The following is a 22,765-nucleotide window of genomic DNA, read 5'->3' as shown; positions in this document are numbered from 1 at the left end:
TGCACAACATGTTCCTGCTCAAAAATGAAAGTGTTCACCAAAATGACACCGCATGTACACTGATCCAAACATTTCTATTCAATTTCAAGCATACATACGAATGCAGCGCTCCTAACATTTCTCCGTAAGAAGAAACTAAAATATTGTTTTTCTCGTAGGTGGAGGGATGAGTATGTAATCCGGTTTCGCGTGACTCAGGTAGTTTGCGCATGCGCTCAAAAGTAAGAAAATAAATGAACTGCAGGCCCTATGAGGACTGATGTCATCCCAAAAAAGAATATTATTCATATATTTTTAGATTTATTTAAAAGCCACAATAAGCAACATGCACACACGCACACACACACACACACACATTTTAACACAAATTTGAGAATTTGTCATTGGTTTGCATGTATCATTGAGTGTATCATATTACAGAGAGCATGATAGATCTGTGGCTATTTTGCTATTCCATTAGTATGTTTGGTCATATGACGTGTGCACCAGTGCTCAATGAAATGCACAAATGCAGAAAAGTGACTGTCTATATGAATGCATTGTGGTAGTGTTTTAAAAATAGGGCATGGCAGGGTAAGGTAGCCTTCTGTTGTTATAGTATGTTATTATATTCATTATACCATAGTAATAACTATTCTACACAGCCAATTTCCTAGACTGATTAAAATAACAGCGGAAGCCTATTATAAAATGTCATAATGTTTTGATTTCGCCCCAAGTGGCCATTCCCATATAGTTTGATGGCAGATCATGGCTCCATATTCTCCTCATGAAATCTCAAAATGACCCACACCAAACTTAGCTGCTCTGTGGTCATTGAAGTCTACATCTCATCATGTTGGCCTGGCCTCGTTCGTACATGAAACCAACCAGACTAATAAAACGGACATATTGCTTTTCATTGTTTACATTGTTGTGTAATCAGAATCAGAATCAGTTTATTGCCATGGTAGTTTACACATCCTAGGAATGTGTTTAGGTTGATGGTGCATACACTGATGGAGACGACATTAGACAGGGGTGTAGGACAGGACTGTACAGTGCAAATACAAAATACAATATATTCAGTAAAATACTAATTAAAAATACAATATACAGAATGGAGTGTGGTACACACGGTATGTGTACAGAGTGTAATGTATGTGCAGTGTTTTATATATACAATGTGTGTGCCGTTGTGAACAGAACAGTCTGTGGTCGTTTGCAAGTCGTGAATGAGGGATAGAGTCAGAGGGGGACACATGCCTTATTGATGAGGCTGGTGGCCGTGGGGAAAAAGCTGTGTTTGTGGCGTGAGGTCTTGGCCCCGCAGCCTCCCGCCGGAGGGGATTGGTTCAAAGAGGTTGTGACCGGGCTGGGAGGGGTCGGCCACAATCGTTCTGGCCCGTTTCAGGGCCCTGGTGCCGTGCAGGTCCTGGAGGGTCGGCAGATTACAGGTGATCTCCCTCTCACAGAGCGGATGATGCGCTGCAGTCTGACCCTGTCTTTTTCTGTGGTGGTGGTGGAGTACCAGGTGGTGATGGAGGAGGTGAGGATGGACTCGATGATGGAGGTGTAGAAGAGTACCATCATTACCTCTGTCAGGTTGAACTTCCTCAGCTGCCTCAGGAAGTACATCTGCTGATGTGCCCGGTCCCGGGGATGATGCTGCCCAGGAAGAGGAAGGAGTCAACGGAGTCGACTGGGGAGTCATTCAGAGTGATGGGGGCCAGGGAAGGGGGGGGGGTTCTTTCTGAAGTCCACAACCATCTCCACTGTCTTAAAGGACAATGCTCGTTTTTGACAACCTGGACCTTATTTACGACATATTATAAGACGTTTGACTCACCGAGATCACTTTGGGGTAGTTCGGAGGCATGTAGAATAAATTTAAAATCCAGCGCGAGCCAGTATATCCATGTAATGGCGGTGGTCGGGGCACTTAGAATGCAGTTTCTAAAAATCAATTTTCTGCCACGAAACGGTTGTTTTCATCAATCTGTCTTGATGAATCGCTAGTTGTGCTTACGTAGAGCATATAGGCCTGTTGTGGTTTTTCACATGCCTCTGTAATATGATCTTTAGAAACGTCTTTAGACACGAAATAGCTTCCTCACTTGCTCCAGCACGCATGCGCACAGCGTGCTGGAGCAACGATTGCGCGCTGTGCGTATGCGTGCTGGAGCAAGTGAGGAAGCTATTTCGTTTTGAAAGACGTTTCTAAAGATCATGGCATGTGAAAACCACAACAGGCCTATGCTCTATGTAAGCACAACTAGCGATTCATCAAGACAGATTGATGAAAACAACCGTTTCGCGGCAGAAAATTGATTTTTAGAAACTGCATTCTAAGTGCCCCGACCACCGCCATTACATGGATATACTGGCTCGCGCTGGATTTTAAATTTATTCTACATGCCTCCGAACTACACCAAAGTGATCTCGGTGAGTCAAACGTCTTATAATATGTCGTAAATAAGGTCCAGGTTGTCAAAAACGAGCATTGTCCTTTAAGAGAGTTGAGCTCCTGGTTGTTTTGGCCTCACCAGGACAGCAGCTGGTCAATATCCCACCTACAGCTCTTGTAGGTGTTCCCTTTGTCTGATAGTCAACACAACAGCACATGTACTAACATTGAATCGACAGAGAAGATTAGCATGACCTCATAAAGTATAGTACCTATCTATCTATCTATCTGGGAATATCAAATCTGTCATGGTAGGCCGCTGCAGTACAGGCAGTCTACCACAAGATGTCGTGAGGGAGCTTTTTTGAAATATCTGTGGAGCGATAAAATGCTGATGATGGCTCAATGGTTGGCGTTAATACTGAAACATATTTTGCTTATCCAAGGTTACTTTTAATTTAATTGGAAACCAGGTGTCAAGCTCATTCGTTTAAATCAAGGCCATGTTTCAGTCCTGCTTTTGGACTAATTGGTTTGTTCTTGAGTGAGTTTGAGAAGAGAAAAATCAGTCATGAAGTGGACTTCAGCTGCCTTGATAAAATAAAGAACAGTGCAAACAGGACTGTGTAAACATGAATAATCAGACTGGTTTGGTGTGTGTATCTATGGAGTCGCTTAGAATATTATTTAAATCTTAGCCAGCCAAGAGCGTGTTTGCAATTAAGCCTGGGCTACTGTACACGTAGACTACAGTGCAGAGAATGTATCGACTTCTGTAAATCTTGTAAATCAAACATGGCAAGTTGTAACCAGTGCAACTTTTATACACTTACATTTAAATTGAACACATTTTCAAAATTGCCTAAATGTATAACTCTACATCTTAAAATGCAGAAGCTCTATGGGTTGATTGCAGTGTTGGGGAGTAGTCCCACCACAGCCTAGTTCAAATGATAATTTCACTATACAGTTTGCAGTAGTTTGGTGGTAGTTACATTGAACATTCAGTGATATTTCACATATAGCAGTGTAGTGAACTATTGTAGCCTACATTTTGACCCATTTTTTTTTTACTTTAAGCAGGGCTTGAAACTTTGAACTTGTAAAAGTTATTCTCATTGTAAAAAGTAGTGGAGTTTTCTACAGCTACTTTTCGGATAGCTACACTAAAATTAGGCTACTTAGAGAGAGATAGAGAGAGTGGACTACCTCAAAACTACCTGACATGAAATAAGATCATATAGCATATTACAAGCCGAAATTGCATTGCATACCATAAATGACGTCAAGGGTAGACCAGGGACGTCTAACTTTAACTGCACTTTTAGATTTTAGCCCAAAACGGGTTAAATGGCATGCAGTGGACCCCCATCACTTCTATACAGTTTAATACCGGAATCTTTCCAAACATTTCAGTTCCTGTGCTTTTTTTCTACGCAAATTCACACCTGTGAGTTGACTCTCTCATTGGTTGAAACCACAGTCAGATTCCAACGCAAAGTTATCTGATTGAAAATCAGGGAGGGGAGAAAAAGACAGACAGCAACAAGTGTAATGCTTGACAGTGGTTTGGATTCTGAGTTTTGCGAAAGGGTTTTACGGAGTATTACGTCTTCGAAAGACTGGATTTTATTTTTCACAGGGACATAGCCTATTGATATATTGATATTAAATTCCTCAAAATTATAAACTAACGGTATGAGCGCTGCATTATATTATCTTAATGATTTTTATTTTATTTTAATAGGTTCGATTTAAAACAATTACTAGTTATTAGTTAGTTTTATTATCTCCTTTACTGTTCATTTATTTTAAAATATAGAACGAAACATTTTATACTTTTTTGTAGACTTTATTTCCATTTATTTATTTTCATTTTTTCTTCAGATAGTTGAAGAGACTGAGGAATAGGCTAAATTAGACTATTTAAAACAGCCTACCTGAAAACAGGCAGAAAGCCGGGGGGGTTCTTGATGAGCCTTTCTTATTGAGACTTTTCTTATGAGACTTTCTTATTGCTTTATTTGATAGGTCTGCTATAGCTAGGCTATCATTTGCTGACAGCACTGCTGCCTGATTTTTATGTGTTATTTACAAAAAAATTAAGAAATTGTTTCATTTTTTCTGACAGTTTCAACATGCCACGATCCTTTTTGGTGAAAAACAAGAGGTGCGCATCTTATAATGTGCACCGCTCCTACGATGATGACGCACCGATGGAGTTGACAAGTTTTACAAGTAAGAATCTCCAAACCACCCATCAAAACCTGTTCGTGATATACGCCCAATTACTTGCCATTTATTTTCTAACGGATAATTGCCTGCATATTATTTGCATAAATGTATTATAAAGTGTATGCCAGTACTAGGTTATGCAATTTAGGTTAATGTAAATGCCTCTTTATGAAGTGCCTATTATAGCCTAGACCGTTTAAATCTATAGAATAAATTGGTAAACGTTTCTTTGAGCTTTTAAAACAGAAAAGCAATTTTGGGTGAGATGCAATTCATCTGTTCTTGGCTGCAGTGAATTGCGCTCCAACTGCTGATTGTGATAAGCCTATTGAGCATGGAGTCATATAGGAATAAAAAAAAATGCAATCCCCTCTGCATTTTATAGCCTAACTTTTGTTGAAATAATGCGACAAACTCAGGTTTCCAACGTTTCCATACCAACTTGATATCATTTTCATTGACCTCAAATATCTGTCTCTGTAACGAATGCGTCATTGTAATGCTATGACTTGCGCATTAATAATAAGTAATTACATGACACCACTTTCCCTTCACACACGTCAGTGAAATAGTTATTACTGGTCACTAAGGCAGTTTGCTCCTATGAACCGACAGAAATCCCATCAGAACCACAGAGTCCAGACTCTCCGGACCGGCCTCAGTCAATGGGCCAGCCTTCTCCCATAGAACCCTCCTCTTACATCAAACGTGAGCAGAAGTTGGAGTGTCCGGTCCCAATTCATCCAGAGTCAACCAGATCACCTGCCACCAATGCACAGCCCTACTATATTCCTGGTGAGAGACTTATTATTGAATACAATAAGGTAGATTGGAATAGAATTGTGTAGAATAGGCATTGCATAAAATGTACGGACTAAAGTCTCCCATTCTGTGTGTGTGCCCTCAGAAACCCATGTAGCAGATCTCCCTTCATACTACAAGCCCTCTTATGCCTGGGAGTCTGTGGCCGCCCCCTACAACCTCCGGCAGATGACCTTCGCCCCCACACTCCTCCAGCACGCCAGCAGCCTCTACCGGGCCCACGTCAGCCACAGCCCCGAGCCGCCCCCCCCTCTGGACTGCAGTACCCACTACTCCCCCACCTCAAACACCTACCACTGCATCACCTGTGACAAGGTACAGAGGCTTCGGCTCACTGGTTTATCTAAATCCTGTTCAACTGACAACACCCGATTGACTGGCATCATGGGCGTTCTGGGGGGGGGGTGGAACTGACAACCCAGGGCCCCAGTAGGGAGGGGGGGGGGGGGGGGGGGGGCTTGCTTGTGTCTAAGTGAAGTGGGGGGGGGGGGGGCACAGAGTTAATGTATAGGGCCTGCATTTTGTGGAACACCTCTCACTGCCATACAATTTAATAGGCACAATGCAGAACATGTAAACTGGACGGTGGTGGACGTCAAATGAAAATCTATTTTTTGGACCGATACGAGGTCCTGAACCCAGCGATGGCTGACTGAGCTGAGATGTGTCTACAGGTGTTCTCCACCCCCCACGGCCTGGAGGTGCACGTCCGACGCTCTCACAGCGGGATGAGACCCTTCGGCTGCAGCATCTGCAGAAAGACCTTCGGCCACGCCGTCAGCCTAGAGCAACACATGAACGTCCACTCACAGGTGCAGTACGCCTTCCACACACTGCCCCTGTTCTGACATGGCTCATTCCATTTCCTTACTTTTAGATTAGCTGAAATATGTACGAAACGCACAAACATTTTGTGTCTTATTAAATACTTTGCGTCAAAGCTTCGAGTGTGTGACTGTTACATCCCTGTCTGTGTTGCTCTGACTGAGACCCCCTTTATTGTCTTTTTTTTATTGGTTTATTTAGTGAGGACAGTGCATATTAATGAACACATACTACATGACTGTGTAAACATGCCGGATTTAGCTACGAGCTATTTTCCATCCGCAGTCCTCAAACATTAAACATTAAAAAGAAGTATTCACAGAAGGACAAACATTAAAAGACAATTACAATAATAATAATAATTTCATGTTTGCTTTCGCTGGCTGGCACCTCATCACCACAGGTGTCACCACTTACTTTGACATTGAGCAAGACACTGAACCTCAAAAATCACTAACGTGCAGCACAGTGGTGCAGTACCTGATACTGTTGCCACACAGCAAGAAGGTCTTCAGGCCTTTCTGTGCAGAGTTTGCATGTTCTCCCCATGTTCGCAAAAAACCCAATACAAAAAACATGCAGAAGAGCAACGCTGTTGTGAATGAAATTCAAGTCTCACCAAAGTGTTCTGTTTTCCTACTTGACTGTTGTTCTAACTTTGTAGTTCGTTCTCATAGATCAGTCTGTTAAAACTACAAATTCTTCCTGTGTGACATCACTTCCCTGTCCTCTTCATCCTGAAACTATGTCACTTCCTTTTTCACTGTATAACCTATCGACCTCGTCCACATCTGACTCACTCTGCCCGGATTCACTTCCTGTGCTAGAGTCCGACTGCAGAATCGTAACAGAATAAAACTATTGCCTTTGTTTAAAACCAGCTTGACCGACCACTCAGCGTGTTCTTTGAAATCTAAACTAAACAAAGTAAGATTTTTCCTTTACACTGTCCGTCCCTGGCGATCACAGACAGGAGCACTTAGTTGTCCCCCCTGCATGCTGCCTACTGTCTGCTCCCGGCTGTCCTTGGGTGGAGGACGTCGGGATGGGTTAAGAGCAGAAGAGAAGTTTCATCTGTGGATGGTCCAGCCATTTCGTGTGTGTGTGTGTGTGTGTGTGTGTGTTTCGCCACCTACACAGTGTGATGTGCCGCCTCTCACTGCGTGACAAATAAATGTGTTTGTTGTTGTTTGTTGCCACAGTACTTCCACATCAATGCACCTGTTGCAAATGGGATGTCCTTCATGTTTCTCTCTTTAAGGAAAGAAGCTTTGAGTGCAAGATGTGTGGGAAGACATTCAAGCGCTCCTCCACCCTCTCCACCCACCTGCTCATCCACTCGGACACCAGGCCTTACCCCTGCCACTACTGCGGCAAGAGGTTCCACCAGAAATCAGACATGAAGAAACACACATACATCCACACAGGTGAGACAGGATTTACAGTCAATATTTGTCCGTAACTGTGTTTGTGTGTGTTTGAATTCGGTCCTTTTCTATCTCTCTGTATGCTTTCTAGGCGTCATAGGGAAGGAAGACTTATTTCCAAGAATATTATAACTGCTGATAAATCAGAAAAAAACTTAAACAAATGTTAAAAGAATTTGCATATCTCGTTTATCGGCTTTGCTGAGGCCTCTGTGAAAGGAACTCGTGCAAGCATCATGAGCCTTCACTGAAGGTCTGACAAATCTGAACAAAGGCATGATTCTTCCTGTCAGCCGGAGTGTGGCTTAACAGCAAAGATACTTTGTGTGTTCACCTCCGGGTTGCTATCAGTGAGCTGAGTAATGCAAATTATGGCTTGCAATATAACAAGGGACCGAGATGATATACTACACTGATTATCAATTCCATAATATATATAGTTGTGTGTGTTCTTCTGCAGGTGAAAAGCCCCACAAATGCCAGGTATGTGGCAAAGCCTTCAGCCAGAGCTCCAATCTCATCACACACAGCCGGAAGCACACGGGCTTCAAGCCCTTCGGCTGTGAGATCTGTGCCAAGGGTTTCCAGCGCAAGGTCGACCTCCGCAGACACCATGAAAGCCAGCATGGGCTGAAGTGAGAAGAGGGGAGGAGACTGGGAGGATTGAAAAATGTGAAGTTGGGGAAAAAACATGGAGTAGACACACAATTACAGCATGTTGTCATGCAGTTATGGAATTGTGAAGAGAAAGCCTAATGTAGCCTATTATCAGAATTGCTAACAAAATAATTTCGATACTAATGGAATTGGGTGATTTCTGCTGGTTCTTGTGTAGTCTAGATTGTGTCTTTTTCAAGGGAGAAATACCTTTGATTTGGTATATAATTTATTCAAGAGCTTTATATAGGTATGTGTGCCAAATTAAATATTTGTGAAATATATATTGAATTGTATTTTATTGCGTATATGGTGAGTACATGCTCTCCAAATAAAGAGTGAGATATTTTATCATGAATGGTAATCTGTGTGGTATTTCAAAGCCCTCTCACCCCACAATAGCACCCATATCTTTTACTTGGCATACTGACGTATGTATGAGGATTTTTGAGTCACAAGGTAAAATACAAGCATTTGCATGTGCTACCTTAGATGAGTTGCCGCTGTGAACATACGTTTTCTTGTTCTTTCTGATCTTCAATGTCAGTGTTCCTAGAGCAGGATGCATGTCTCTAACTGACTCTGCAGTACAGTTCTGTTGACCAGTAACAGCTCTAATATGGCCAGAGATAAAGTCAGGCCTCATTCAAATCTATGCCTGGAACACCGAATGCATGCAAATCTTGGGTCCACCAGGTTCTCAAACGTCATTGAGAGGACAAGACTACAGTAGCAAGGAAAGTAGTCTTTTCCCATGAGAGAAGATGGATGCAGTTTGGCCTATAGACTATCTTCTAATCTGTAGGCTACCACAGATGGGGATTTACTGTGTAATCAATTAGGAGTTGGAAAAGAGGATGTTGCTTAAATATCTTGTCCTAACACTCTACCACACCCATCCATTCTTGTTGATCGCTTTGACAAACACGTTCCACCTCTCACCAAGACTCACCACCTTTCTCAAACACCAAAGCCAGTTAGGCCATTTAAGCCGCTCCAGGCAAATCACATCATGTGTAGGAAGTTGATCCTTTGCAAACAGGATTCTGTAGGTCTAGGAATTGTTCACGAGCAGCTACTCATATTGTACATGAGATTTCATACTGTGTGCTGTCTCCTTTTGGAAGACGTTGAAATACCTTAATTGAGATTACACAGATAAAAGTACCAAGATTTCACTCTGGGAAGAATACAGTTTTTGAACATTGAATATGACACATTATCCATATGGTTTTGTGGTAGATGTGCTGTTGTAGAAATCAGTGTCTATATGTAGCAGACAGTGGGTCCATGCCGGTACAGTTGGTAAACAAATCAGAGGTAACTATGCAAATCAGTGTTTATGTTACCCAGGCAACTGGGTGCATTGTGTACTGGGACAGTTAGTGCCGCATCCTGGTGTGAGGAGACAGAGCAAATCAAAATCCTGCGTAGGAAGCCCATGGCAGGTGTGGGCGGGACTAAACAAACAGGATGTGGGTCCTGTAGAGGGGTGGGGCTCCATCTCCGTTTGGCCTGGGGGGAAACAGGGGGAATTAGGGGACCAGGTCCAACCAAGCACACCTGAGACCTACTTCCCTTTTCATTCACATACAGGTGCTGAGGATTTTAAAGGGAGATACAGCTCATAGGTTTTAAGAAGTGCAGTGATGTAACTATTTAACTTCCTTCCTTCTAAATCTCTCTCTTTCTATCTCTCTATCTCCCTCTCTTTCTCTGTCTCTGTCTCTGTCTCTCTCTCTCTCTTTGTTGCCTGCCACCTCCTCATGTAATTTGCATACCCTGTGCCCTCGGGCCTCAAAGTATTGATCCGGAACATCCATACTCTAACTGTTCACACAGTTAGCTTTAAATCTCTACATCAATATACAGTAAACATCACCAGTTCTGCAGAAATCCATGTTGTTTTATTTTACCAGGTATGTACAAATGCCACACTGGGACAGTAGGCCTATACCTAATTATGGGAAATTGTGGGAAAAGTAAGATTACAACATGTAGGTAGGTAGGTAGGTAGGTAGGTAGGTCGGTCGGTAGGTCGGTCGGTAGGTAGGTAAGTCGGTAGGTAGGTATAGGGAGGTACTTTATTAATCCCAGAGGGGAAATTGCAATGTTACACCTGTCACATTCAAAGGACATCAGCACAAAGTCTACAAAAGGTGCAATTATAAATAATTATACAAATAGACTATAATACCATATAGCCTCAGCATCTACCCAACTGTCTTGTCCATGAATCATCCAAATAAACCAACCAGTTAAAACAACACTGTAAAATGTTTTCTTGACTAGCACTGGCAGATGGATTTATCTAGGACTGTCTATAGCAGGCATGTGGTAGAATCAGATATCAGAAACAGTCTCAACACTGTTGACCACACTAACAGAAAACAAGAGGAAGAAGTCAAATCTGTTCCAACCAGCCAAGACCCTGAAAATCATGACACATCTGCACGTTCTCTCAAATCCAAACACAGACACACAGAAACACAGACACACACACACACACACACACACACACACACACACACACACACACACACACACACACACACACACACACACACACACACACACACACACCACACACACACACACTGGTAGATGGGGCACATGGTGAAATTTGTCTTGCAAATAAGCTTTATGCAAAATACCCTTGGCCTGTACTCTAGTCTTAGGTAGAAGGGTAAGCCAGCCTCAGGCTAAATATTAGGATAGCCATATTGAAGGAGATCCCCTATCTATCGGTAACATCCCAGAATTTCTCTGGAAACTCACTCATCACCATCTCTAATTACTGTAACGGACATTGAAGACTTATCCCTTTCATTGTTCCTTGTGGAAGCTGAGTTCTGGCTAATACGGTCACCACACAGCGCCGCAAAGTATTCAAAGCCGTCATGTAGACTGTGTATGTTCTGTTACTTTTCTCTTGAACACATTCATGCTCAGTGGGCTATGCGATATACTCCCATTGTTTTATTAGCCAAGAAAATGATGTGTTGACCCCCATTTCCAAACCTTTGATTAAGCTGCGCAAAGTATTGTACACAATCCAGTATGTATCACAGCATTATGTCCTAGCCGAGGTGTCATCCACTCTAATAACACGAGAGCTTCTGGATTATAAGAGAAAGAGCCTGAAAGTAGCAAAAGGGAGTGGCGCGACTCAGTCAAGGAAAAATACAAACAGATTACTGAAAAAGAGAGGATAGTGAAGATCATTATTCAAATCCAGGGAGTGGATTATTTGCTTGGGTAAAGCTTCCAGGAGAAAAAGCCACACTGTTCTCCCATTAGAGAGGCTGACATACAACTTCAAAGGTATGTTATTTTTTTTTTATTTTTTATTTTACATGTTATTCATAAATTATGATAGCTAGATACAACTAGGATACAAGAAGCCAGTCTATGATCACATAGGGTTTAAGAGTGGTTGGGTGGTGATGCCTTCTGATTGACAGTTACTATAGTGTGGTGTGACAGCAACATTCTACCACACAGTTCCGAGGCTGTCTGTCATCCAAATATGGCCATGTCTCTAACTGTCACACAATCATCTGCAGAGCCGGGGTTAATGACTGCTCACAATGCGCTGCGACTGAGGAGTAGGAAGAGAGGGACAGAGGAACAGAGAGAGGGAGGGAGGTCGAGAGAGGGAGGAAGAGAGGAAGACAAGACAAGGGGAAGGAAATTACTTTTAATTTGGTCAACCAGAGAGTGCAACACAAGAGTGACAATGAGAGAGAGAGAGATGGGTTGAAATCTGGGGACAGCAGGCCTTACAGGGCAGGACGAGCTGTGGTATATGTGTGATAGTCTTATCATGGCGGCCCCACGCTGTAACGGTTGGAACACGCCAGTGGTGCGTCAGGGAGGAGGGGACAGGCCTCTCAGAGATAACACCCAACATGGACGTAATCTGAGAGCACAGGTCTCTGCAGCACGCTCCCAGAGAGAAAGAGAGAGAGAGAGAGAGAGAGAGAGAGAAGGAGGATCTCACTGTCTCTGACACCCTCACCTCACCACAGCACACAACAGATGATCAGTCAAAACACCCTCAATTTGTTTCCTCTCTCACCTCCACCACAAAGCACAACTTCCAAGGCACATAAAATACGAATGCCTTATCGGTCTCTCTTAAAAGGCCTACAACTGTGGTTTTATAGGTTACAACTAGTTGACATCACACCAGCAATAGCTACTCGTTCTACAGCAACTTTTTCCTCTAATCTGTCTATTTACTTAATTTTGCATTTATATTTGCATTTAATTAAAGGACGGCAATCCAAGAGACGGAAGAAGGTACTGGTAACTACTTTTGCAAACACGGTTCCCTGAAACCCAGAGGGCAAAGCACATTGGACACGGCCTCAGAGCGAGGGCTCCGAATCTCAACCGAATCTCATCCTGAATAAAGTTTTCCGATGCATTAATACCTCACTTTTTACTTTGAGTATTACGGTACAGGATGTGATTATTTGCCTTTACCTGCATACAGTTAGGCCTATGTAAATCAAGGTAGGCTACTGCAGATTGACGGTATTCAGCGCCTAACTGAACTAAGATCAGCTGTTTATTTCCTACAACGATCTTCAACTCTCTATTGCCACCATGCGGCGGGATCAGAGTCATGAGTCCACTGACTGCGCGGAATTACGCGGAACCATACCTGACTGAATTGGTTCCCACCCGGAATTATTTTCCACCACTCCACTAAGATATGCGTTACACCCATGGCGTTTCAGCAACATTGAGGATAATCTGGAGATATACGAGAGAAAATTAGGTAGCAAGCTAACATTTGGTCCGAATTTTGGATGGGATGGCGGAAAGTAAAATGGCAACTTCAAACGAGGTTAATATAAGGTTAAATTTCACTTTAAAAGAGATCACAGGTACTAGCAAGCCAGCTTCGGAGACCTCAGGCGAGCGAGTGCCTGGTGCCTCGGCGACTCTACACATGCCAGTGGATTCTAAACTTGTATGTGTGGAATATCCAGCAGTGTTCCACAGTGTGGACACTATGCTGGAATCTGTTGGGGGCGAGCAAGCGGTGTCTAAGGTGAGCAGGCAGCTTAGCAGGCTAATGGTAGCTACCATAGCCTGCCCTCCACCATGGCACCATGGCGATACAGGCTTAGCTTATGTACAAGTCTAGCTTGTTCGTGTTCCGCCGCCTATAAGCGTTGGAGAGTGACACCTAGCTAGATGCTTTCTACCTCTCGCGGTCTGTTAAAGTGCATCTGATGCAGTTCCTCTCGATGAGTTCCAAAGTTACACTGTACAGTAGGTATCTGGAATGCTTATAGCTAGCTAGCTAATGAATTTAGGCAGTTGCTTTGACATTTGTACCCTGTCAACATCGTTGAGAAGAATGTATTTTTGTCCTGGTCAACTGTGTACTATTCTAGTTTAATAATAACTACTACAGCTATACGCATACTTCTATCTCAACTTTGTTGACACTTTTCTTACTACTCCACAGACCTATGGTGACGCCAGCAGAAGACTGGAGCTGCGTTTCCGTCCACGGGATCCCTTCTGTCACTCCCTGTGTGGAAACCGCTTCACGTCTACCAGTCTGCTGCTGCGAGTAAGGAAACGGGCGCGCAAAGGGAAACCCGAGGATGCCCAAATCAATATGGATATCCTGGGCATCATAGGAACCACATACAAATTCCAAGGTTCAGTTTCAGTTGTAATCTTTGAGACTTTCAGTTTTCACTTTACCTGAGCCGCTGTTACTGTACCGTCTTTGTCATACTAAACAGTTATAACATGTATTGCTGATGCAGGAATGGCAGACTTCCAGTATCTGGCAGTGCATTCAGAAGGTGGCACACAAACATCCTTGTACGATAAGATCGTCCTGCGTAAAGCAGAAAATCAGGAGTACTTTGAGCAGAACATGCCGCTCTTCCTGCCTCCAGCCATCTTCTCTCGCGTGGATAACCCTGTGGACTACTGCTACCGCCCCGACACCCACCATAAGTAAGCATGCCTGTAAGGGTTCTGGGGCAGGACAGGGCAAGACAGAGGAAGCACCACATCCACTGTTTAATCATAGCCTGGGGAGAAATTGTACTAATGCACTGTCAATAGGGGTCCATTTGGTGTGCTGTTGAAGCCTGTCTACTCCAACAGTTTGTACAGGAAATCACATTTCTGTAATTTACTTTTTTTCTTTCTTTCTTTTTTTACATTAGTCATTTAGCAGACGCTTTTATCCAAAGCGACTAACAATAATTGCATTTAACGCAGGAAAAGCCAATGTACTACTTTCTAAAACAAGTGACTAAGAGCATAATCTAGTGCTGAAGGCAAAGTGCAAGAATAGCAATCTAAAATACTATTTGTGTGTAATTTATTTTCTTGAGATTATGATGTTAGTGGACGCTTTACTAGGCAATTTCCATCCAATGCAAATGTACAGTATATTTGATAAGGATGTGAGTTAACCTGCTGTTTAGTCTCGGAGCCAGACTCTCTACGGAGGAGAGGAGCTTAGAATTTGTAAAAGGAAGTTCTTAAAAAAGGGGCATCACTTCCTGTCCGGACTGTCTACTACTCTCTACGGAATTTTGACAGGATATCATCCCGTTTTTTCCCCAACATCCTTCAACAAAATTCCAGCGCCTGTATATCTGACGTAGTAGACAATCCGGACCGTAAGTCGACTCGTCCGGCCCGCAAGACTACCTGCTGTACATCACTGTGTTCTTGCTTACTCTGTGCAGATATGGCTTCAGTCAGCCACATTTCTCCAGGGAGAATCTGATTGGCTTGAATCGCGCCCGTCGGCCTCACAACGCCATCTTCATCTCCTTCGACGAGGCCAACGTGCCCTCTGAGGCGCTGGAGGCGGCGCGGGTCAACTGGGACCGGGTCTGCCAGAACCCCAGTGACAAGAAGGCAGAGGAGACCCTGAAGAAGGTCAGTGTTCATCGGTTCCCACCAACCCAGTCAGACTTAATACTGGACCAGTCCATTTCATCACAGGCAAATTTGAGCGGCCACCACTATGTCGGCAGCCCCTTGGAGCGCTAAGCTTTCGACGTATTAACGATTTGATAGAAAAATGAAATTATACTTGTTTGTGATCTGTTTTAAATGAATGAATGAATCAATTTACTAAATGAAAAGGACAGTTATTCAATTAATTATTACATTTAAAAAAACTTTTAATGAGATCGAAATAGCCTATACAATCGGACAGGGAAATAAAGCAAATAAAGGTGATTTTGAGAGCGCTAACTTTATTGTGACACAGCAAACAAAAACATAATACAAGATAAAATGTGAGTGCAAAACAGATAAAATAATAGCAAACCTTCAAAATGTAGGGCATGTACAAAAATAGGCACATTGTGTCATTGACTATTCAGTCAATGCAGTCTTTCAACATGAGGTAGGCTACTCAATGCTGCTGGTTGAAGGAATGTGCAGTTCCATGGAGGTAATCATGCAGGATGAGGCCCTATTTTTCAGACCGCATGACCACTGTAAACTTCCGCCCAGTGGAGGACTTTGTGTTGTCTCTGGAAACAGAGCGATGTTTTCAGTGGTCTGATTGGCGAAATATGGTAAATGGACTGCACTTATATAGTGCTTTTATTCATAGAGCTTTACAAAGGCCTCTCATTCAGCCAATTCACACACACATTCACACACCAATGGTGGCAGCTGCCATGCAAGGTGCAAGCCTGCTTATTGGGAGCACGTTGAGGTTCAGTGTCCTGCTCAGGACACTATGACATGTGGACAGGAGGAGCTGGGGTTCGAACAGCGACCCAACAATCACCTGACGACCCGCTCTACCTCCTGAGCCACAGCGGTTCTGTTTCAAATGTAACTGTTATTTCAACATTCAGTTTGCAAATAGCCTACATTTCACAGTACAGCATACTGAGTTCAAGTAAGATTAAACCATCAGCTTCCCGTTTTGGAAAAATGGCCCAGTAAATTTCCATTGTAAAGAAAGTTGCAGCAGACGAAAATGTTGATCTAGCTCAATACTTGAGCGATCAGTGAAATTATGGTCTGTGTCGGGTTCATGAAGACATACTGCAAATAGGGATAGATGTCCAAAATACAATAAGCTAATAATATCCTCTATTTTATATCTAATATTTAAAAAATAATGACCATAAAGTTGCCATAAAGGAAGTAAAATGAAGTGTTTGTGTGGTGAAGCTAGGGTTTTTGAAGCTGTAGCTATGTTACAGTTTTCTTTTTAATGGGTATGTGTGTGTTAATTGCGCGTTAATTGTTCATGATCCAGGCCAAGGTCAGGCCTGCACTGGGGGCCAGAGAGGGGACATATCAGTTAACCAGCCATGCACAAGGGTGCATTATTCATCACCCAACTTTATCTCGGAGAACAGCTGGTGACTTTCCTCAGGGGGTTGCCAGAGAATGTTATGTAATGTTTATGTCGTCTACCGACCTATTTGTTTATTTTTTTTTTATTTTTTTTTTATTTAACAGGGACAGTGCACGTTAATAAACATTTCAGTAGCTATGTCAGAATTAGCCAAAGACAGCTAGTTTCCATCTGCAGTCCCTGTCCAGATATCCAGATATATAAATAACAGCTGCTGTGCAGCACTGGATCGGGGCCGGGCGTTTTGAGGAGGAAGAGAAAGAAGACATGACAAGATTCCTAAATTTAAAAATCTTAAAAATCAATGCCTGAGTAGGAATTAGGATGTTTATTCTGCATCACCCGGGGCTTGAACTCACAACCAGACACCAAGGGAAGGGGTGTTTGAGCCAAGTGATAATGACCATAAAGTTGCCATAAAGGAAGTAAAATGAAGTGTTTGTGTGGTGAAGCTAGGGTTTTTGAAGCTGTAGCTATGTTACAGTTTTCTTTTTAATGGGTATGTGTGTGTTAATTGCGCGTTAATTGTTCATGATCCAGGCCAAGGTCAGGCCTGCACTGGGGGCCAGAGAGGGGACATATCAGTTAACCAGCCATGCACAAGGGTGCATTATTCATCACCCAACTTTATCTCGGAGAACAGCTGGTGACTTTCCTCAGGGGGTTGCCAGAGAATGTTATGTAATGTTTATGTCGTCTACCGACCTATTTATTTTTTTATTTATTAATTTTATTTAACAGGGACAGTGCACGTTAATAAACATTTCAGTAGCTATGTCAGAATTAGCCAAAGACAGCTAGTTTCCATCTGCAGTCCCTGTCCAGATATCCAGATATATAAATAACAGCTGCTGTGCAGCACTGGATCGGGACCGGGCGTTTTGAGGAGGAAGAGAAAGAAGACATGACAAGATTCCTAAATTTAAAAATCTTAAAAATCAATGCCTTAGTAGGAATTAGGATGTTTATTCTGCATCACCCGGGGCTTGAACTCACAACCAGACACCAAGGGAAGGGGTGTTTGAGCCAAGTGGCAGTTTGACCTAAAATCACTGTAGGAATCCTGCATGAACATATTAGCAGGCCTGCATACTGTGATGGGAATGAGTTGTGGGTCTCTGGACTGAGCATGGATTCACTGATGGACTGTTTTAATTGGATTGACCACACAACACTTGAGGTGCCACTACAGGGGATAACTTGTACCTAAGTTATGTTCCATGTGCTTCTGTGGTCTGTGCACTGCCATGTGACTGTCTGGCTGTTATCTGGAGGACGGTATTAGGGGCCGGGCAGCCTCGGCTGCATTTTTTTATTATTTGTAACACACTTCATTTAAAAAAAAAAAAACTCAAAGTGCTACAGGTTTAAAAGCATAGCATAACAAAACGCAACTGAACAAAAAGAACACAATTTGAGGTGGAACTGATTGAGATGTAAGCAGACAAATGACTGGTCAGATGAAGAGATGCAAACAAGAAGAAACAGTAACAGCTACATCAAACAAGATGAAGAAACAGTAACGGCTACAAATTAAAAATATTGTTAAAAATCAAGTCACAGCACAATGTACTGTAGTGTGCATTCGCATGTTTATTCTGCTTGAGGTCTTGTTGAGTTACCTGCCATGCGAGAAGCCATAGATGGTTTCACACTGACATAAATGTCACAGGTGCATGTAACATGGAGGTCTCAGCAGTTTCCACAAAGTGTTAGTTAAAATAAAGGCACCACGAGGGGCAAAAACCAAAACCAAAGACTAAACAATAAAACCAAGGTATACACACAACAAGTGGAGATTAAGAGAAATCTTACAGTACAAGCTTACAGACTTACAAGTTGGCACAGGGCAACACCAGGAACAACGCACAGCTACAGCAAATAATGAACAGACAAAGAACAAGAGGGGAGCTACTTGTAGGCTATATATACAGTACATATAGTAAAGATGTAGTGTAGCAATTGGGGTGTCAATTGACCAAAAAATCAGTGCGTAGAGTTTAATAGTTTTTACAGTTTGAGAAAAACAAGGTGATGGACTTCATAATTCATGAATGGTGGTGGTAGTTGCAAAGTGATAGCCCATACGGCTGATTTGTTATGATTTTTTTTATGTTTTAAACTTAAAATGGTTGCTGTAGCGCCACCATCAGGGCTATTGCCCCACAATGCCAGTTGAGGACTTCTAGCATAGGACTAGACCTATGTGCAAAGTTAGGTGATTTTTCATGCATGGGAAGTCACTTCCTAGGCAGAAGAAGTTTCAGATTCAGAATACTGGCAAACACAAGAGGGACCTGCAGCCTCGGCTGCCCAGCCCCTAAAGAAGATTCAGAATACTGGCAAACACAAGAGGGACCTGCAGCCTCGGCTGCCCAGCCCCTAAAGAAGATTCAGAATACTGGGAAATACAAGAGGGACCTGCAGCCGAGGCTGCCCGGCCCCTAATACCGTCCTCCAGATAACAGCCAGACAGTCACATGGCAGTGCACGAACCACAGAAGCACATGGAACATAACAGGACATAAGTCACAGGTTGCTGTTTACAGATTAAGAACATGAAACCTAGTTTGCAGCAAGGCCAAGCAAAGCAGGACATAGACATGCACAAAAGATTGGGACACAATAGACAGCAAGATGGCCACCGAGAGCTACACTGTTTTAGTTTTGTTAATCTTATTAATCAGCCATGATCTTAGATGCCGAGGAAAGGAGTGGTAAATACTGACTTTACAGTATATATGTACTGGCACAGAGTTCCATTTCTGTGAGGTGAAATCAGATTGACTAAATGCACTTCAGTGGAACAACTTAGGTACAAGTTATCCCCTGTAGTGGCACCTCAAGTGTTGTGTGGTAACTTGTGTAAACAAACAAAATTAACTACAGTAGACTACACAAGGATTGCTCACTTGTTCCTACTCTCTTATCTTATCCCAAACCAAACTTTACACAGATGTTTGAGAGCCGTCCCATCTGGTCACGGACCGCAGTCAAGGCCAACCTGGACATCCACCCTGAGAAGCTCAAACTGCTCCTCCCAGTTGTGGCTTACTACATGGTGAGTGAACAGCCAGCACGAATCATATCATGAAATACAACACAGCTACTGTAGTTAAACAGAATTGGCTGATTGGAAAATGATGCCTCACTATGAAGTCAGGGAGCTCGAACATGGATGGATTCATGGAATCCAGACCAAAAAACTGATTTTGGACATACAGATGTTCATCATTCAATCTTTCGGCACTCTTGCGGTGGCGACAAGTTAAATGAGCATTTCATGACCGTCTTTTTATTAAGCGTTGCATACTAACCACCAGGAGGCATTGATGAGCAAGCTACCTCAAGAGGTACTGTAGCAGAACAAGAAAATGTCCCCACTCCTGACTGAAATTTGATCATTATTTTGACCCGTGGGCACCGAGAGGCCCGCACAAACAACTGAAATGTCAGTGTTCTGCTGCCTCTTGAAGTTGCAAATGGTGGTGTGTTTACCGCTGCCTTGCAACATTTTGGAGGATAAGCACAGAAAACCACGACATTGAGAGATTTGGGAGAAAGTTAGTGAACAACAATCTGTGAAAATGTTAGGAATTCCAGCAATTCATAACATAACATGACAAACAAAGACAAGTTTAAACGCTATACCTTTTGTTGTGGCTGCTGGTTTTTGACATTCTTGTCTAGTATTGTTATTAGTGGTGCATTGCTTAGTTATATCGGGGCCCGGGGGGGACGCTAAAGTCAAAGTCAGGTGTCACTGCGCTGGCCGGTCCCGGTGAGGATGCCACAGTATGTAAAAAAAAACATTTCTGTAGGTAAAACTACATGATGAAAGCGAGATTAAAAAGATACGTCTTAAGATCTCGCAAAAGTTCCCATAGTTTCAGCCATCCTTAGGTTTTTGTGGCAGGGTATTCCAGAGGCTGGGAGTGTAAAAACTGAAGGCTGCCTCCCCAAGTCTCTTGGTCCTGGCTCCAGGAACCGTTAAAAGTTCAATGCCAGAGGATCTCAGGGTCCTACTTGGTGTATAATGTAAAAGCATGCCTGATATGTATTCAGGTGCATGGCCATGGAGTGCTTGATAAACTAATAAACTAATCTTAAAATCTATTCTAAAACTGACTGGTAACTAGTGTAACAATTGTAAGACTGGCATGCTGTGTGCCCTCCTTCTGGTCTTAGTGAGGACACGTGCTGCAGCATTTTGTATCATCTGAAGTTGACTAATAGCTTTCTTTGGGAGACCAGATAGGAGAGCGTTACAGTAATCCAACCTGCTACTCATAAAAGCATACATTAGTCTTTCAGTGTTGGCCTGGGAGAGAAAAGGTTTCACCTTAGCAATGTTTCTCAGGAGATAAAAATATGTCCTTGTGACATTCTTAATATGGGCCTCAAAATTAAAATCTGAATCGAACATGACACCTAGCTTTCAGACTTGACATTTGGTGTTCAGTGTCTTAAATGCCCAGATAGACTCTCCCTTTCAACTTTATCACCAATGATCAGCACATTTGTTTTGTTCTGGATTAGCGGAAGGAAGTTCTGGGACATTCATGCATTTATATCAGCATTGCTTTCTATCAGGTGGTCAACTGAACTGTAGTCATCAGGTGTCACAGGAATATAGAGCTGAGTGTCATCTGCATAGCTATGGTAGTTAATATTGTTCCTCTAATTACATCATGTAGGGGTAGCATATACAGACTGAAGAGTAAAGGCCCTAGAATGGATCCTTGTGGGTCCCCACATGTCATTGAAGTGTTTTTGAGCTGTGATCACCAAGGGCAACAAAAAAGTCAAATTAGGTAGATCCTGAACCAGTGAAGGACTGGACCAGAGAGGCCGATCCAGTTCTTCCAATAAGGACGTCATGATCTACAGTGTTGAAAGCTGCGCTCAGGTCCAGAAAGGACAGAAAGCTTTTTGGCATCAGCGATAATTCTGAGGTCGTTTACAGCTTTGACCAGTGCTGTCTCCATACTATGATGAGGGCGAAAACCAGACTGAAAAGTATCAAGGATGAAATTTGAATCTAGAAAGTCATTTTACTGTTTGAATACGATTTTCTTCTAGGATTTTAACTAAGAAGGGGAGGTTGGAGATCAGTCTAAAATTACTGAGGACCGATGAGTCTAGGTCATTTTTCTTCAGGAGAGCCTTAACCAGGGCAGTTTTATGGGTCGATAGGACAAAAACTGTACTGAGGGAGCAGTGAATGATAGCTAAGGTGTCCTCAGACACAGAGTTAAAAATAGTCTTGAAAAACTTGGTTGGCATAGGATCAAGAGGGCATGTAGATGGCGTAAGTTGTTACACCACTTTGCTCAGTATCTCAGTGTCAACAGGTGCAAACAAGCTCATACCACTGCTCCGTGGAGGAGGAGGGTCAGCAAGCAGAACATTTGGTCTTACCTGGGTGATGTTCATGCTAATCTCTACCAAACCTACATTTGGTCTGTGACTGGCTCTGTGGGATCTTGAAAGAGAAATGCATTGTGCAATCGTGTTAATACACCTACCACTACAAACACTAGGATCACTAAAAACGGTCAAATCAAGCAATAGGCTCAGGAGAGCTCTGGACTAGGCCAGGACTCTCATAAAAAGAGCCCACTGCGTTGTTCAACAGATGTTACATAGGCCGGTGTGGGGGTAGGACAGGAGTACTCCACAGCGGGAGTCAAAGGCGGAGATAGCTGCATACTGTATGGGTCTAGCTGGGAACGAGACTTACCGGCAACGGCCCACAAGTGGGCCTGCTGCGGTGGAACGACCTTCGGTGAGCATGTTTAAAGCAAAGATGGAACAGGACCGCGGTGTTTCCCAGACTAGGCCGTCAGTGTCATCGTATCAGGTTTTGTTAGCAGCGTCTTCGTAGCCAAAGCGCTAGCGCTAGCTAGCAGTGTCCATTCATTCCCCACCGACTCAAAACTAGCCTACACGAGAAATACAAGCGCTGGATTGATAAAATAATTACTACGTTAAAATAAATCAATGGAAAGCACCAATATATAAACG

General features: G+C 42.9%; 2 protein-coding genes across 2 annotated transcripts in view; both read left to right on the top strand.

Moving 5' to 3' along the window:
• Nucleotides 1-4,602: 4,602 nt before the first annotated feature.
• Nucleotides 4,603-8,334, top strand: gfi1b (growth factor independent 1B transcription repressor; the record flags this gene model as incomplete). Its single annotated transcript, XM_084454823.1, has 6 exons — nucleotides 4,603-4,624; nucleotides 5,237-5,416; nucleotides 5,529-5,758; nucleotides 6,118-6,255; nucleotides 7,530-7,695; nucleotides 8,156-8,334. 6 exons carry the CDS (start codon nucleotides 4,603-4,605, stop codon nucleotides 8,332-8,334), a joined length of 915 nt encoding a protein of 304 aa, XP_084310949.1.
• A 4,956-nt stretch (nucleotides 8,335-13,290) lies between these two features.
• gtf3c5 (general transcription factor IIIC, polypeptide 5) overlaps nucleotides 13,291-22,765 on the top strand; it is a gene marked incomplete at its 3' end in the record, with an annotated part of 15,437 nt that continues 5,962 nt past the window's right edge. Inside the window, exons 1-5 of the mRNA XM_084461494.1 lie at nucleotides 13,291-13,417; nucleotides 13,841-14,039; nucleotides 14,151-14,346; nucleotides 15,093-15,288; nucleotides 19,695-19,799. Of these exons, the coding sequence (XP_084317620.1) occupies nucleotides 13,316-13,417; nucleotides 13,841-14,039; nucleotides 14,151-14,346; nucleotides 15,093-15,288; nucleotides 19,695-19,799 (798 nt within the window). The 5' untranslated portion in view covers nucleotides 13,291-13,315. The remainder of the gene's footprint in view (nucleotides 13,418-13,840; nucleotides 14,040-14,150; nucleotides 14,347-15,092; nucleotides 15,289-19,694; nucleotides 19,800-22,765) is intronic.

Source organism: Borostomias antarcticus (assembly GCF_949987555.1).
Source record: "Borostomias antarcticus genome assembly, chromosome: 2".
NCBI classification, from domain to species: Eukaryota; Metazoa; Chordata; class Actinopteri; order Stomiiformes; family Stomiidae; genus Borostomias; species Borostomias antarcticus.
This window is presented reverse-complemented; position numbering and strand designations above follow the sequence as displayed.